This window comes from Triticum urartu, chromosome 7, assembly GCF_003073215.2.
Source record: "Triticum urartu cultivar G1812 chromosome 7, Tu2.1, whole genome shotgun sequence".
Taxonomy (NCBI): Eukaryota; Viridiplantae; Streptophyta; class Magnoliopsida; order Poales; family Poaceae; genus Triticum; species Triticum urartu.
In genome coordinates this window covers 246,535,732-246,552,672 of record NC_053028.1, presented here as the reverse complement: position 1 = coordinate 246,552,672, position 16,941 = coordinate 246,535,732, and the positions used below count along the sequence as shown (strand labels likewise).

General features: G+C 47.8%; 2 protein-coding genes across 2 annotated transcripts; both read left to right on the top strand.

Annotated features, from left to right (window-relative positions):
- Nucleotides 1-2,158: 2,158 nt before the first annotated feature.
- On the top strand, nt 2,159-8,454 carry LOC125518730 (ubiquitin carboxyl-terminal hydrolase 2-like). The gene is made up of 5 exons (XM_048683558.1): nt 2,159-2,187; nt 2,292-2,507; nt 3,150-4,510; nt 5,303-6,233; nt 7,838-8,454. Exons 1-5 carry the CDS (start codon nt 2,159-2,161, stop codon nt 8,067-8,069), a joined length of 2,769 nt encoding a protein of 922 aa, XP_048539515.1. The 3' UTR covers nt 8,070-8,454.
- A 2,938-nt stretch (nt 8,455-11,392) lies between these two features.
- On the top strand, nt 11,393-12,829 carry LOC125520065 (formin-like protein 13). Its single transcript, XM_048684861.1, has one exon. The coding sequence runs from the start codon at nt 11,663-11,665 to the stop codon at nt 12,458-12,460; it is 798 nt and encodes a 265-aa protein (XP_048540818.1). The 5' UTR covers nt 11,393-11,662; the 3' UTR covers nt 12,461-12,829.
- Nucleotides 12,830-16,941: the final 4,112 nt, after the last annotated feature.

The following is a 16,941-nucleotide window of genomic DNA, read 5'->3' as shown; positions in this document are numbered from 1 at the left end:
GGAGGTGTCGTCCGTTCGGCGCTAGGATCATCGGTGATTTGGATCACGACGAGTACGACTCCATCAACCCCGTTATCTTGAACGCTTCCGCACGCGATCTACAAGGGTATGTAGATCCACTCCTCCCTCGTTGCTAGATGACTCCATAGATAGATCTTGGTGACACGTAGGAAAATTTTGAATTTATGCTACGTTCCCCAACAAAAACTGGTTGTTTTCAATCAAATTTAGAACTGTAATCCTTCTTCTATGTCCTTAGATCTGAAATCCAGAGCCCAATGGAATCTAGAACTTGAAAAGGCTTTGGTGGAGATACTTCTTCAGCATAATACTACTTATCACCGAGGGCGAAACGGATGGAATGGTGAAATTTGGAATCTAATGGTTGGAATATTCCATGCTAGACATAGTTATGTCAAATTCTCAAAGTCCCAAGTTCAAGAGAAGGAAAAGGAATTGAAGAGAGACTATAAAATGCTAAAGGAGGCACGTAAACAAAAGTGGAGTTGATTGGGATGAAATTAGGTGCATGATACAAGCTGATGGACATCTTTGGGATGAGTTGACGATTGTAAGTGTTTTCCTCCTAATTTCAGTATTGGACTAGTTATATTGTTTTATTAACTCTCTACTTGTAGTTGTTTAACTTCTACCCCCCCCCCACCTTGTTTTTTTGCAGTCATTTGGTTCAAGGATCAATAAATTCAAGTCCAAACATTTTCCTCTCTTCAACTTATTAGGAGATCTTTATGATGGTTAGTTCAACTGCATCCATACATATTAATTAGTTACAAAGTTATAGTTAATTGGTTGATAATTGCATTCTTGTTGCAGTGCACATTGTTGAGGGCCGTTATAACTTGACATCCACTGCTGAGCCATCACAGGCTGCTAGTGTTGCACATACCGAAACTGCGATAGAGGAAGTCAATCGAAGTTTTTCCCATCTTCTTGTTAAATAGAGGTAAAAGAAGTTCCATGTGAATTGTTAGTATAAGAAACAGACTCCATGACATATCCCCCCCCCTCCCCCGTTCCCTGCGAAGCATCATGGTTCTCATATGTAGTTGTGGGATTGTGAATTGTTGGTATGAAATAGAAGTTACAACTTTTCATCTTCTAGTATGTTGGCCACATAAATTTAGTTGTGAGCAATGCGATTGAAACCATATTTTGGAACTGGTCGACCCATGTGCGTATTAATGTATAAGTATAACATATGTGTTATGGAATAAGTATTTTCGGTATGTAGAGAACAAGTATTCGGTCTATATAGAAATTTCTTCTTTCTCTCTACAGTTTTGTACATGTCACACTGCATTGTACTATGTTTGCTTCACTGGAGGTAGCTAGGTGGACTTTTACATGAGCTAGCTATGGACTATTCTGTATCCAGTAGTAATAAGCTAGCTGGGGCTTTATATATTTTTGTTCAGCTAAAATTTGTTGTATTATTACTTATTACATCCACTGCAAGCTCATGATTTTATACTTTTTGGTTCAACAAAAAATGATGATTAAATCTTATTTTCAGCCAAGGAGGAAGTTCGCTCCCAAGAGTGCAAAGTAAAGGCGAGCGAAATGATCAAAATTTATGAACTTCTGTCGTGAACTGATATGAGGAACTGTTGTGAAATGCTGTCACGATTCTCTTTCTTTAGCCCAGATAATATATTATTGTTTTATTTGATCCAAAGTCATCAAAAATGATTGCGTTGTTGTTAAGAAAATGGGTGATGGTGTTACATCCTGATGCTTGCTAGCCTTTGATGTTCTTTGTTTATATGACAATGAGGCTTGGGATGGAGTCTGTCCTTTGAGCATTAAAAGATTTTTTGTTTGCTTCCAGTACTAGTTGATGCACTATATGGTTGTTCATGTTGTACTAGTAAAGATTGAGAATTATAGTAATTTATTCCACACGTGTGCTGTGATGGAGTAAAATTATACTCCCTCCATCCGAAAATACTTGTCATCAAAATGGATAAAAGAGGATGTATCTAAAACTAAAATACGTTTAGATACATATCATTTTATTTATTTTGATGACAAGTATTTCCGGACGGATGGAATAGGATATAAGAGTCATAAGTCATTTATATATGATGGAAGAAAACTGAAGCAAAATTCCCAAAATGCCAAACACTTAATACTATAGATGAGGAAAAGGATTAGGACGGGAGAGAGGTTTGGGGGGGATTTGAGGGGATTTGGTGAAGAGGAGGGATTCACCAAATCTCCCAAAATCCCCAAACCCCTTTGGGGCTTGAAAACCCTCCTGACCAAACAAGGCCTCAAGGGGTCCAAAGTCCAAACCCGGCACGCGGCCGCAACATTTCCTCAGCCAGCCCAACAAACCCGCCCCGGCGCCACCGTCCCCGACCAGCGAAACCGCCTCCCGCTCCTCCCCACCTCCCTCCTCCTCCACCCTCGCTCGGCCTCGTCGCGGACGCCTCCTCCGGCTCCTCGGGTTCTTCCTCCGAGGCCCTCTCCCTCGCCGTCTCCTGGTAAGCCTCGCCTCCCCCCCGGAACCCCGCTCCGCCGCGTCGCTGGGTGCGCGCGTGCTTGCTTGCTTGCTTGATCCTCCCGTGGTGTTGGTGGACTTGTGGGTTTGTCTCGGTCCTCGAATCGGATCCGCGGCGCCGCTCTTGTGTGTTTCTCCGCCGCAATGCTCGGATTCGTCGTGTGTTGACGGGGGAGGTTTCCCTTGTCCTCCGCCTCGCTGGCGTTCTCGGTTGCTTTTCCGCCGTAATTAAGTTGCGAAGCTCTTGATGGTTGACGCTCGCTACCGGAATGTTGGATTTCTTCTCGACTTGTTGGTGGAGTTTTTTTTTTCGTTCTCCGATTCTTCAGGTTTTTTCGCTTCAGGAAAGTTCATGGCGCTGCTAACTCTTGTTGCTCGCTAGCGGAATGTTGGATTTCTTCGACTTGTTCGTGGAGTTTTTTCTCGTTCTCCGATTCTTCAGAGTTTTTGCTTCAGCAAATTTCAAGGCGCTGCTAACTCTTGATGCTAGCTGCGATTCTTCAGGGTTTTGGCTTCAGCAAATTCCGTCTGTTTGTTTCTCGTCCTTGGTTCAATCTCTTGTCCGTACGGTTCTGGTTTGGGGGTTCAGAATTCACTTGACTCATTCTTGTTGTTTCTTACTCAGTTTCCAGGCGACAGGCGTGATGGTAGAGGAGAAGAGGGAGAGGGCGGAGGAGGCGTCCGACAGCCCGCAGAAATCCCCGCGCCTGGACCCGCTGGCTGGTCCTGGATGCAGCGACGCGCCTGCGTCTCCGACGGATTCGAGCGGCGAGTGGCCATCGTCCGGGGAAGCGGAGGCGGGGACCAGCAGCGACAGTATGGACGACAGCGGGCGGTGCGACCACATACTCTTCGACCTGGATATGGTGGTACATGATCTCAAGGTCGCAAACCAGGTCCTCAAGGAGCCTCGGAAGTGCCAGCGTCGTAATTGCAAGACGACCTGGGAGGGAGCCAGTGAGGACGACCAAGGGATGATGAAGTGCATAGACTGCGCCTATTTCTTCTGCTCTGGGTGGCTGGTGGACAGGGATGATCCGCAGGGACACGCCCGCTGGCACGCCGGCGAGCACCAGCATTGGGTTGCTCAGTGGTGCGATGAACCGAATTTGGGATACTGCTTCTTGTGTGAACGCCCTATGAGGCTCAGTGACTGGAGCGAAGATGACTATGCAGTGGCGGCCAGAAACGAAAAGGATCAGCAGATGCCGGGGGATAGCGTTGCAAAGGATGGCTGGGGATCGGTGTCCGGCATTGCAAAGGATGAGTGCCAAAGGGTGCCCACAATTGCAATGGACGATGTTGCGTCTGGGTATGCTAATGGTGATGGCCACGTTATCAGAGGGATGCCGAACCATGGAGAAACATGCTACATGAATGCAACGCTGCAGTGCCTCCTTGCGCTTGGTAAGCTGAGGACAGAGATTCGAAGTCAGGATGCTCATTTGGGGAGCATTGGTCTGCACCTGCAGCAGTTGTTCGTAGAGACACGCATTTCGACTGATGCCAGAGGCATGCTGGACCCATGCATGATACTGACAGCTATGCGTGACCGTTATCCGAATCGGTTTGAGCCCTGGAAGATGGAAGACAGCCATGAGTTCCTTCTGTCTTTAATCAATGCTGTGGATGCGGAGGTGGAGGAGGAAAACGGTAGTCATGTCTTACAAGGGGGTGAAGTGTTTCCTACATTTCACGTTTCTCTTTTCGGGGGTCAGCTGTTTGAGACCACATCCTGCCAAAGGTGCCCGCCTAGTGATCCTAAACCCGTTGATTTCAGTGAACTCTATTTGTCACTTCCAGAGAAGGATCCTCCAGCCAGAAGCGTTGCATCACCACCAAGGAACAAAAGCCACGGATCTCAAACTGACAAGACTGATGAAGATAATAAGATTCAAACAATTGCTGAAGGCAGTACTTCTCCTATTCCGGGTTCAGGATTGGGAGATGGGGCAATGGAGAAAACCCCCAGGCCATTGCAAGTTGGTAAGTGTATGCACTCCTGTACTCAACTTAAAAGGCAATGGTGAACCTCTGAGATCATACAACTTTTGAGGAAAGAATGCAGGAACATGCAGAATTGTGTGATCTACTAGTATTATTTGCTATTTCTCTGAAAACAAGCAAATGGTACTTTTTGGAATGGGACTTCATTACTAGCTAAGCAGAGAACTGTTATGGACGTTTTACACATGGATAAAAGAAATAGCAGGAAAATCTTTTTGGGTGGCTACATAAAATCCGACAGGATGTTTCAGCAGTCTTAACATGGCAAAGGTGTTCACCGTAGCGTAGTAGTTCAAACTGAAACTGCCATGGGAAGACCAGGGTCCTTACCATCATACAGTAGGTGTTACTCCAAATGGTTGGTCAACTTAAGTGTGTTTGGATACCGTCGGAAAAAAATAAACAGCTTAAAGTGTGCACAATTGTTATGATGGTAATTGTTATGGACGTTTTACACATGGATAGAAGAAATAGCAGGATAACCTTTGGGGTGGCTACATAAAATCCGACATTTCAGCAGTCTTAACATGGCAAAGGTGTTCACCGTAGTGTAGTAATTCAAACTGCCATGGGAAGCCCAGGGTCTTTAGTCCTTACCATCATACAGTTGGTGTTACTCCAAATGGTTGGTTAACTTAAGCGTGTTTGGATACTGTCGAAAAAGATAAACAGCTTAAAGTGTGGACAATAAAGATTCTATGCAAAGGATGAGTGAGGGCTTCTGGTTGCATGGTCTTGCTAATACTAAGCCCTGTATGTTTGAATCTGCAGATTCTAGCGAAGTGAAGGATGTTGTACACGGTCATATGCAGACTCGGAAGAATGATGTCCCACAAGAGATCAATGAGGTGCCAATAGAAATTTTGGATTTCATTCCTGACTTATTTGATGACACTGAAGGAATGGAGGAAGCAACAATAGATTCTCGTAATCCAGAAGATAAGGAGACGACTTACTCAGTAAAAGTTACTACCAAAGAAAAGGAGGAAGCTCAGAGCAGTGATATTGTTCATGATGAGGCCGGACATATGAACTCTCTTGTGTCAATTGAGGACTGCCTGGAACTGTTTGCGCGTCGAGTGAAGGAACGTTGTGAGAACTGTTCCAAGGTTGCTGAACAGATCATGGCAAGCACCAATATAAATACGACTGTTGATGGAGATCAGACTGAGCTGTCAGACAGGAAAACATGCCCAAGTGAGCGATCTAGTGACTGTAATAGCTTGTCCGTAGAATCTCCAAGTAGGCAACCATACCGTTCAGATGTACATCATCAAGTTATACTCTCTGGAAACATAACTACTGAAGCAATTACTTCAGGGACGAGCTGTGGTGAAAAGGACTCCGCCTCTTGCAGCACAGCCAGTGAAAAAGCTGAAATTGATCAAGGTGTACAAGAAGCTGGGCTTCCAGCTGATAAACAGACTGACCTGCTCAGTGCCCAGGATAGTCCGGATACCAGCACTCAAAATCAGGGTTGTGCGAAGCAGGCAATGCTGGATTATCATATTGCCCAACAAATGGAGGAAAACCAAAATGAGCAGAAAGATGTCAACAGTTGTGCAATTCAAACACAGTTGATTAACAAGCTACCAGCTGTATTAATCATTCCATTCAAGAGATACAGCAATGATCTTTCTAAACTGAGAGTGCATGTGAGCTTTAAGGAGATTCTTCATCTTGGACCATTCATGGACCCCAGGTACCGACTTCTCACACTTCTACACAGCCATATGTAATACCTTTCTTCTATGTCAATTCTGATAAGTTTCTGATCTTTAAGTAAGCAAATAACTACTTTGTTTCATAGTTTCTTCCTACTTGCCATAGAATGCCTTCTCTTTGAAAGAAAAAAGAAAGAGATTTAAAAGACGCTGGCATTGTAGATCAAAGGATCATTCAGACAGTACATTTTTCATGATGTTCTCGTTGTGTATGGAATATTGTGTACTATGTGCACATTAGTTTTTTTTAATCTTGATCGGTAGATATCTGAAATAAACAGGCTCTTAAGATTGTGCAAATGAATGATTGGCACGCATAGTGGGAATTTTCCTGGCATGATCATCTTAATTTTCCTTAGCAGAGTTAGGTTAGGATATCTTCACTCTTGTTTCTCACTGGAAGAGTAACATGATTTAGATTAAAGAAATGTGAGCAAACAACCAGTCTTATAGTTACCAAATCAGCAAGACAATCTAAGGGCATGTTTGGTTTATGCCCAAGGTTGCCCTACTGAAAGGTTGGCCAGCCAAAATTTTGGTTGAGGTTTTGCTTGCCCATGAGTTGGCCAAAATTGGCTAGAAAAATAAACTAGAGTGGGCAAAAAAGCGTGGGCATTCCAAAAAGGTTGGCAACCATCAGACAAGTCCAGGCTTTTTTTTCATGCCAGAAAATTAATCGGGTAGACTTTGGTCACAATCCGAACATACCCTGAAGCTGCATCAGTCTAAACTGCATTTCCAATGCATACAGTGTTAATTTGTGCCTTTGAACACAACTTGCCCATTTAACCATGTAGTCTTGCAATCACATCTATTTCAGTGCTTGTGGGCTCCAACTCTTGTAAATGCCAATAGGTAACAGCTATCCTATTTATTTATTTGTTACTCCCTCTGTAAACTAATATAAGATATTTTAGATCACTAAAGTAGTGATCTAAAAGATCTTACATTAGTTTACAGAGGGAGTATTTGCGAAAAGCTATCCTATTTTTGTTGCATAGGAAAAAGGAAATATGGTGACAATTTGAGTGAAACTAGTTTGGACCATGTACCATGCATTTTGCGATTTGAGTATCAACTGAATTTTAGTGTTCACTCAGACTCATTTGGACCAGAACCATGTACATTGATTGAAACTAGTTTTTGTATAATGATATAATTATATTTGAATATGTATCAGCTATACTGGCTGTCTGCCACAAATTCTATTCAACATAGCAGTGTATCACTGGCGAAGTTATGGTCATGTTCTAAACTTATCATATCATGAAAAGTTATTATGGTGACATTTTCTGGTCTTTTTGGTGGTTATGCCTAACCTTGACCAACTTTTTTTTTTGTCGAAGTTATTATAGTTCTGGATTAGTATTTTCAAAGTTAGATGGGTATACATCTTGCAGTGGCCTTAATTTCTTGGTATTCGAATCAGTCGCTTAAGTGCTGTCTGTTTATCTGATAGAGTATGCATTTTGTTGTTTTCAAGAAAGACAGGCCATTGTTGGTACTCGAGCTAATCATCAGTTTCTTGCTAACTGAAATCCTTACATATGAGTTAACTATTTTGATTTTGTCTTGCCTTCAGTTCTGAGGACAAAGATAACTGCAGCTACCGTCTAGTTGGTGTCATTGAGCACGAAGGGCATCAAATAAATAGAGGGCACTACATTGCTTATGTGCGGGGGGCGGGTCACAACCATCAGAGCAGTGGTTCTTCCTCGTGGGTTCGTGCAAGCGATCTCGACATCAAGGAAGTCTCCCTAGAAAAAGTTCTCAGCCGCGAGGCTTCCATGCTTTTCTACGAGAGGATGGACTGATGCATGTCCGGCATTCTACCCAACTAAGCAATTAGAAGGGCGCTGACAAAAGAAGCAGAAAGGTGAGATTAGCAAGCATTGTTTAGATGGCCAAGTGTACCGTGCTGCTTACATAGAGTCTGTCTTCAAGTCCAATTTTGTTGATTTTGGCGGGCTGGGTCATTGCAGTTGCAGGATTTTGCATTGGTTGCAACTTGTAGCGTGGTCAGCTGGAGAGAACCATTTTTCTCTGTCCATGAAAGTATAGTCATTCTTGTCGGAACGACATGGGATAGGTTCGACAGTGAATATTTTTTGTTAGAAACGAGATTGAATACACGTAGGAAGACACTGGATATTTTTTGCATTCTGCAATTAAATACACCTCTGAAAATAAGCAAGTAGGGTTCTGAACTTGTTTTTTCTGTATCGGGAGCATGCTCTGAGAACTTGCTGCCTTTTACTGAACTGGTAGGCTGAAGCTGATTTCGCTTAAAAAAATAAAAATAAACCCGCGGTGGTACTCAACAGTTGGTTCCTGTCACGTGTCGGTGTTTAGGTGTTGAACTGCGCAGTGTTGAGCAGCTTTGTTTGTGCTGGTGGCTCCGGTAGAGAGTGTGGGCTGCTTTGGTTGCTTCTGGGCCGCAGATGCTACTGCGAGTCTGCCACCGATGGTAGGGAGGGAGGGAGATTGGAATGCAAGCGAAGGTTGCATGTGTTGGCTGGGATAGATGGCGACTTGGAACTTTCCTCACCCCGCAGCGCCAGCGACAGTGTCGCTATATATGGTGGAGCTTCCAAGGGGTAGAAAATGTGCTTTTTAACCCTTTTTGACCGTCCTTTGTTCCTCCACCCGATCGAAACAGAGTGACGAGCCGTGACTAGGGAGAAACATCGCAAGTCGGTCGGCGCACCGGCGTACCGCACAGATGGCGACGTCAGGCCAACTCCACCGCGCGACTTTAAACGGACGTCCGTTTTGTTCTGTTTTTGTTCCTTTGGATAGGAATTTGGGGTCGTATCCGGGTCTGTCCTGAGATGCGGTGGTCGTGTGCCCAGCACGCGGCCGCATCCTTTTGCCCCATCCTGTCCGTCAGGGCCAAGAATTACCCAAATTTGTATTAAAACTAGTTTCGAACCCAAATATTTGTCTGAAAATTAAAATAGTTTTTACAATCCAATTGAAATTGTCTTGACTGAACATAAAATGGACAAATACATCTATTGGTTACCAACGTGATCCCACACGTGCTCAACCAAGTCATTTTGAAGATTCACATGAGTGTGCCAATCATGCATCTCACGGTGGAATTGGGCAAATTGTTCAAATGTGGCCGGGTCTTGGTGCAGGGGCTCAATATTTTCACCTTGATAATCAAATCCTTGGTCGAAGATACTCTCATCACGCTCGTCCTCGACGATCATATTGTGCATGATCACACAAGCAGTCATCATCTCCCAAAGCTTCCTTTCATCCCATGACAGTGCAGGGTTTCGAACGATACCCCACCGAGATTGAAGCACACCAAAAGCACGTTTCACATCCTTTCTAACACTCTCTTGCATTTGGGCAAATCTCTTTCTCTTCTCACCTTGAGGTTTTGAGATTGTCTTCACAAAAGTTGACCACTGAGGATATATACCATCTGCTAGATAGTATCCCTTGTTGTAATGATGGCCGTTGATCTCAAAGTTGACAGGTGGGGAGTGGCCTTCTGCAAGCCTCGCGAAGACTGGAGAACGCTGTAGCACGTTGATATCATTGTGAGAACCTGCCATGCCGAAGAAAGAATGCCATATCCAAAGATCTTGTGATGCCACCGCTTCTAATATGACAGTGCACCCGTTAACATGCCCCTTGTACTGGCCCTGCCAAGCAAATGGACAGTTCTTCCACTCCCAATGCATACAATCTATGCTGCCAAAGCATACCTGGAAAGCCTCTAGCTGCGTTGGTCGCCAACAATCTCTCTGTATCAGCGGCAGTTGGCTGCCTCAAGTACTCTGGGCCAAAGACCTCGATCACAGCCTGGCAAAACTTGTACATTGACATCAGACATGCTGTCTCACTCATACGCACATACTCATCCACCAGATCGCCTGGAATTCCATATGCAAGCATGCGGATGGCCGCGGTGCATTTCTGGTAGGAGGAGAATCCAAGCTTGCCAAGGGCATCCGTCTTGCACTCGAAATATGGGTCATGAGCAACCACTCCCTCTCGGATACGATTGAACACATGCCTGGCCATACGAAAACGAAATTTATCCGGCCTGAAGAGCGGGGTGTTGGCAAAGTAATCTGCATAGAGCAGGGCGTGGCCTCTCTCTGTGTTGCGGTTCAGGTTGGGAGCACGGCCAGGGACTGACCTCCTGTACCGAGGAAGCTGCCGTTGAATATGGTCGTGAACGACCAGTGCAACCACCACAAGATCGTCATCATCCGACGACGAATCGTCCGATGAACAAAGGAAGTGATGGTAGAAAAACTCGTCTTCATTGTCCATACCTTTGTTGGCAAAAAGTCGAACACCTTGCGCTCGTGGTGGCGAAGAGGCCGCGATGATCACCTCGACGCAGCAGGGTGGTTGCCGGCCGGCTACAGGCCGCTCTGGAGCTCTCGTCGGAATCTGCCTCGGCCGCCGTGGTACGTCACCGGCAGTCGTGTCCCCTCTGCCACCGGCAAGGACGACGAGGGCCAAACCTCCTCCGATCGACGACCAAAACTACGGCGGAAGCGCGGGCGTGGTGGCCGCCATGTCGAGACGTGGTTTGGTACGGACGGCGGGGGGTTGCGCGGTGAGGAGGCGGCCGGAGAATAGCGGCGGCGCCGGCGGCGAGGCGGGGCGGGGAGAGAGGGTGAAGCGTTGGGAGCGGAGGGACTGCTAGTGTCCCTGACAGGCGGGCCACGGGGGGACAAAGGCGTGCGTCGAGGCCGTCCGCGCGCGTTCGTTTCACCCCAAACCGAGCGCAAGTTTAGGCCGGGGATGGGTCGAAAGCGGACGGAATCCGGACATTTGTCCGTTTGCGCCCGCGCGCTGGGCCGTCTCGTTTGTCCCTTTTACTCCAAACGGATAGGGGCGAATAAGATAGGGTCGCGCGGTGGAGTTGGCTCAGAGTAGCTAGCGATTGGAGCCAGATTCCTGAGAAACTGGACCAGATCGCTCAAATCGAACCAATTCTCGTCAAAACCATGGATCTCGCCTTCTCGGCACGGCACGCAAGCGTGGCTCCGACAGATCCCACGCCCCGCCTCGCTCCCCGCTGCTGCACTGCAGTCATCATGCGTCCAGTCCACTCCCCCCTCCCTCCCCCCGCCTTTATTTACTCCCTTCCAGACTAAACCGAGGACGCGGTGCTCAACCGGGCGCGAGCCGAAACCCCCCGCGATTCCGCCCCGAAATCGTCAAGATCCACAGACCCCGCTCCCTTCGCCGATACGATACACGCTCTCACGCGCGCCACGCCCTTCCTTCATTAACCCCCGACGCCCTGCCGCTGCTGGCTAGACCGAAGAATAATAGGCGCTTCCCTTCCCTTTCCTTTCCTTTCCCCGCCTTGTCCTCTTCTTCCACCTCGGGCGACTGCCTTTGCCCAGACCAGACACCGGCCGAGATGGAGGGGAGGGTGCTGCGGCGCAGCGTGACGCTGGCGGACCAGCTGGCCACCGTGGGCCCGCCCGCCGCCGCGCCGCCGGGGCAGCCGGGCTCCTGCAACCTCCGCGACCTCCTCAAGCTGCGCGACGAGGACGACGGCCGCCGCGCCGCCGCGGTCACCCTCGCCTCCGCCATGCAGGCCGACCGCCGGGCCTCCTCCTCGCCGCCCTCCTCCAGCGCCGCCGTCGCTGCCGCCGCCGCGCGGACGCTGCTCGACATCATCCGCGACGACCAGCCGGCTCCCCCCGCCTCGCACGCCGTGGTCTCCGCAACGGGCGTCGGCGACCCGTTCGTCCGCCGCGCGGTGTCCCTGCCGGCCCCGGGCCCCGCGTTGACTAGACCCGTGGCCGCGCCGGTGACACCTCCGGAGGCGTCGCCGCCTCAGCCGCCGACGGATCAGGCGGCGGAGGAAGAGGAGGAGCAGGGGGAGCGGGTGTCCCTCATGGCGCTGCTGGAGCAGACGGAGAGGCAGTGGAGCGCCGGCGCGACGGCACAGCAGGAGCAGGAGCAGGACCCGGCGGTCGCCGCGTCGGAGCCGTCGTCACAGGACGCGCTGGTGCCGGAGGACGACGCGGAGCTGCCGGAGCCGGGGCGAGGCGCCGGCTGCTGCTGCGTGTGCATGGCGCGGGCCAAGGGCGCGGCCTTCATCCCGTGCGGCCACACCTTCTGCCGCGCCTGCGCCCGCGAGCTCCTCGCCGGCCGCGGCCGCTGCCCGCTCTGCAACGCCGCCATCCTCGACGTCCTCGACATCTTCTGAGACCGCGCCGCCGGTCTCCCCATCTGACCGCCTCTCAGCTCGCCGCCGGCCACCTCGCCGGGAAAAGGAGCTACTGCAGCTGAGATAGGATCCACACATAGATAGATCCCTCTGGCCTCTGCACATTTTCTGTAAAACCCGGAAAAAAGGAGATAACAGCATGTTCGGCTCGAAATCACCATCGTCGAATGTTGTTACAGCTTGTCAGAGACCACTATCACTTCTTCTGAATTGCACATTTCTACTTCTGTTTCCTCATTTCAGTTCGCAATTCCGATTTCTTGCTCCGTGTTGGTAACCAATCAATCAGGGTGGGTGCCCGGGTCTGGGTGGTGGCAGGTTAAACAAGATTACTTGGGTTTGACTCGAGATTAATCTATCACTGGCGGAATTACTTTCTGCCAGTATACTAGTAGTACTAGTACCAGCCTTGTTGTCCAGCTAGCAAGCACGCAGTGTTTGGAGATCTCGAGATGCCCTCCATCGGGAGTTCCAATTGATTAATTAATCTGCCCCGCTCCATATTTTTTCCCTTCAAAAAAAAATCTGCCCCGCTCCACTCCACTCCGCTATGCAGCTCTCAGGCATGAACACATTTAACTCACTCTTCACTTTCGTGGAGTGCATTTCATATTCATATATCTGCTTGTTGAGTGATGCACGATGTCATGAGATGTCAGCGCATTTTTAGAGTGTGATTTGCCGCCGCATGCATTCCTCAATTCGGTCCGCAATAATCGAACAAAACTGTCCTGAAAATAAAAGAATTGTACTCCTACTACTTGCTCGAAGACGAGCGCTCATTCATCGCGGGTGATCCGTCAAAGCTCGGCGTTGGTTCAATGATGCGGACCCAATTGACGGACGGAATTGCCTGGGCTAGTGCGCTAGGCCAGAGAACCTTCCCTTTCGTCCTCTGCGATGACGGGGCACACGGAAGAGCGTTGCGTTTGCGTCGGTCGCGAGCACCTGTCTGTGGATGCTATACGCCCGGGCCGGTTCGACGAGCCGCTCAGCGGCTCGTCCCCAACCCAGCCCGGGTACGAGGTTGGGTGCGGGACGCTGGCTCGTTCGGGCAAAATTGATAAATTCGACCTATGAACGAAATTAAATCACAGAATAAACTGTCCCGTGCAACTATTTTACGCAGCTGACCTTTTTGTGTGACGTCCGACACGAAGGCGTCACACTACACTGTGCAACGCCTCGCAGATAGGCGTTACACGCCTGGCCAGCGTCGCACCCATGTGATCCGAAAATTACTAAGTCAGCGTGCAGCGCCTGAGAGCTAAGCGTCACACTATACAGTGTAGCGCCTAGCTTCTAGGCGTTGCACTAGTGGTTGCTTCATTTTATAGTGCAACCACTAGTGCAGCGCCTGAGAGCTAGGCGCCACACTATACAGTGCAGCGCCTAGCTCGTAGGCTCTGCACAATGACTTAGCAATTTTTAGGCAGTTTGAGGTGCAACGTTGGCCAGACGTGTAGCGCCTATCTGTGAGGCGTTGCATAATGTAGTGTGACGCTTTCGTGTCGGGCGTCACACAAAAAGGTCAGCGGCGTGAAATAATTTTACGAACAGTTCATTCTGTGATTTGATTTCGTTCATAGATTAAATTTGTCAAATTTGCCGCTCGCTCGCTCGCAGGAGCTCGTATGGCAAAGCTGGTTGATGGAGCCGGACGGATGGCTCGCCGCACCAACCCGGCCAGTTTGTTAGCGACCGTCTTTCCAGCGTCTCATCACATCACTGTTTGGGCGCGAATACGGGTGCTTTGCTGCTGGCGGCTGCATTATCGGTGCCTTTTGCCCGGGCTAGTGCCTTAGTGCAGTGCAGGCGTCACTCACAAGGTCCGGCCTGATCCATTCCATTTAGTTGGTTAAGCTAACCTTCCAGCATCGCCCATTCGTCCACGTCGCACCTCTGTCATGCTTATCCCGGCCTGTCTCGATGGAATGTTTCCACGTTAAGGGCATGTATAATGGTGACGTATGGATACAAATGTCTCATGATAAAAAGTAATTTGAGCTATATGTGTTTATTTTTTTCCCAATGCAAGCTATTACTAGTGGGCCTCATCAAAGAATAGAAAGTGGCTCTCATTACACATGCATCCTTCCTTTCCACTTCAACTTTTCCAACTTTATGTATCGGACCACACTTTTTTTCTCTAAGCACCCGCCTCCTGAAGAGGATCTCGCTTCCCCATCCAAACCTATTTTTTCTGTTATCCGATCCTACATGACATGTGAGGCATCACCCTGAGACGGTCAAGACTCGAGCCAATCAGCAATGTGTGCCCGTGGCCGGGAATCTAGTCTAGTCTAGTGTGCTGATGGAAAGGAGCTCTCCCCTCTCCTGTTGGGGTTTGAGGGAATTACTGATCATGATTCATGAGAGGTGTGCTTATCTGCTCCCAGTTTTGTCGTCTCGGACGGCAGCGGCGCGCGCCGACGTGACGGGCCCGGAGAGGAAAAGAGGGGTGGACAGCGACCGGGAGCGCTCCGTGGAACGCATGGGAAGTCGGCCGGCGCCCCGCCTTCTTCGGGAAACCCGGGTGCGGTGCGTCGCGGTGCGGAAAAATTTGGCTCGGAAACATCGGTTGACAATGCCCTGTTGCAGCTGCTGTATATTCCTGGCGTGCGGCAGCGAACCTCCTGGTGCCACCGCCACGCGCGGGAACGGGTAGGGAGGCGGAGGAGAACGTGGGGGAGATCTCTCAGTTTCAGCACGATGATTTGGGCTTTGCCCGGGAGCAAGGGCAGATTGTGCATGCAGATTGTGATTGATACCTGTCCTAGTGCCTCCATGCTACTAATGTGTGTGCTCATCACTTTTAGGAAAATCGAGTAAAGCCCCAATCAAGCCTGATTGCTAGTGGACTGGTGCGAATCGACGGGCGTGGTCCATTCGACTAGGTTGCGAATCTACACGCGTCCGAGGTCAACAGGCTCGATCGACCCGAGCCAGGACTTCGTGGGCAGACCTCTTCACTGCTAACAAGAAATAATGGATCGCCATGTGCATGATTTGGGATCTGCGTCTCCATGTCAATATTTTCCGCGTTTCCGAAACGAAGATCGGTGTTTATCTGGTGTCTATCCCGGAGATGCTCAAGTTCGGTGGAAGATCATCTTGAATCTAGCTTCTCTATGCGGAAAAGGGTTTCAAATAATTCGTGCATATTTACTGCTTAGAGTATCTTCAATAGAAGATGTAGATGTAAAAATACCTAACTTTTACATCTTAAGAATTCCAAAACACTTTTCCAACGGATGGTGAAAGACTCGATTATTTGGAATTTCATTAAGGTTGGGATGTACTCTGCTTCCTCGGCCTACAAGGCTCAATTTGAAGGCCACACTTCGTCTTATCTCGTTCAACCCGTGTGCGAGGGTGCGGGCTCCCCCAATCTTAATATTAAAATTGCCATCTCTTAAAAAATTCATATTTTAATAATAATAAATGTCACCTCTTAATATTAAAATTACCATCTCTTAAAAAATCAAAATGCCATCTCTTAATAATAATAGTGCCATCTCTTAAAAATTAGAAATGCCATCTCTTAAGACAAAAATGCCACTCTTAATATAAAAATATCATCTATTAAATAAATAAAAATGCCATGTAACATAGCATTTTTCCTGGAGAAAATGCCATCTGGTGAAAAAAAAAAGGGTTTCAAATAATTCGTGCATATTTACTGCTTAGAGTATCTTCAATAGAAGATGTAGATGTAAAAATACCTAACTTTTACATCTTAAGAATTCCAAAACACTTTTCCAACGGATGGTGAAAGACTCGATTATTTGGAATTTCATTAAGGTTGGGATGTACTCTGCTTCCTCGGCCTACAAGGCTCAATTTGAAGGCCACACTTCGTCTTATCTCGTTCAACCCGTGTGGGAGGGTGCAGGCTCCCCCAATCTTAATATTAAAATTGCCATCTCTTAAAAAATTCGTATTTAATAATAATAAATGTCACCTCTTAATATTAAAATTACCATCTCTTAAAAAATCAAAATGCCATCTCTTAATAATAATAGTGCCATCTCTTAAAAATTAGAAATGCCATCTCTTAAGACAAAAATGCCACTCTTAATATAAAAATATCATCTATTAAATAAATAAAAATGCCATGTAACATAGCATTTTTCCTGGAGAAAATGCCATCTGGTGAAAAAAAAAAGGGTTTCAAATAATTCGTGCATATTTACTGCTTAGAGTATCTTCAATAGAAGATGTAGATGTAAAAATACCTAACTTTTACATCTTAAGAATTCCAAAACACTTTTCCAACGGATGGTGAAAGACTCGATTATTTGGAATTTCATTAAGGTTGGGATGTACTCTGCTTCCTCGGCCTACAAGGCTCAATTTGAAGGCCACACTTCGTCTTATCTCGTTCAACCCGTGTGGAGGGTGCAGGCTCCCCCAATCTTAATATTAAAATTGCCATCTCTTAAAAAATTCGTATTTTA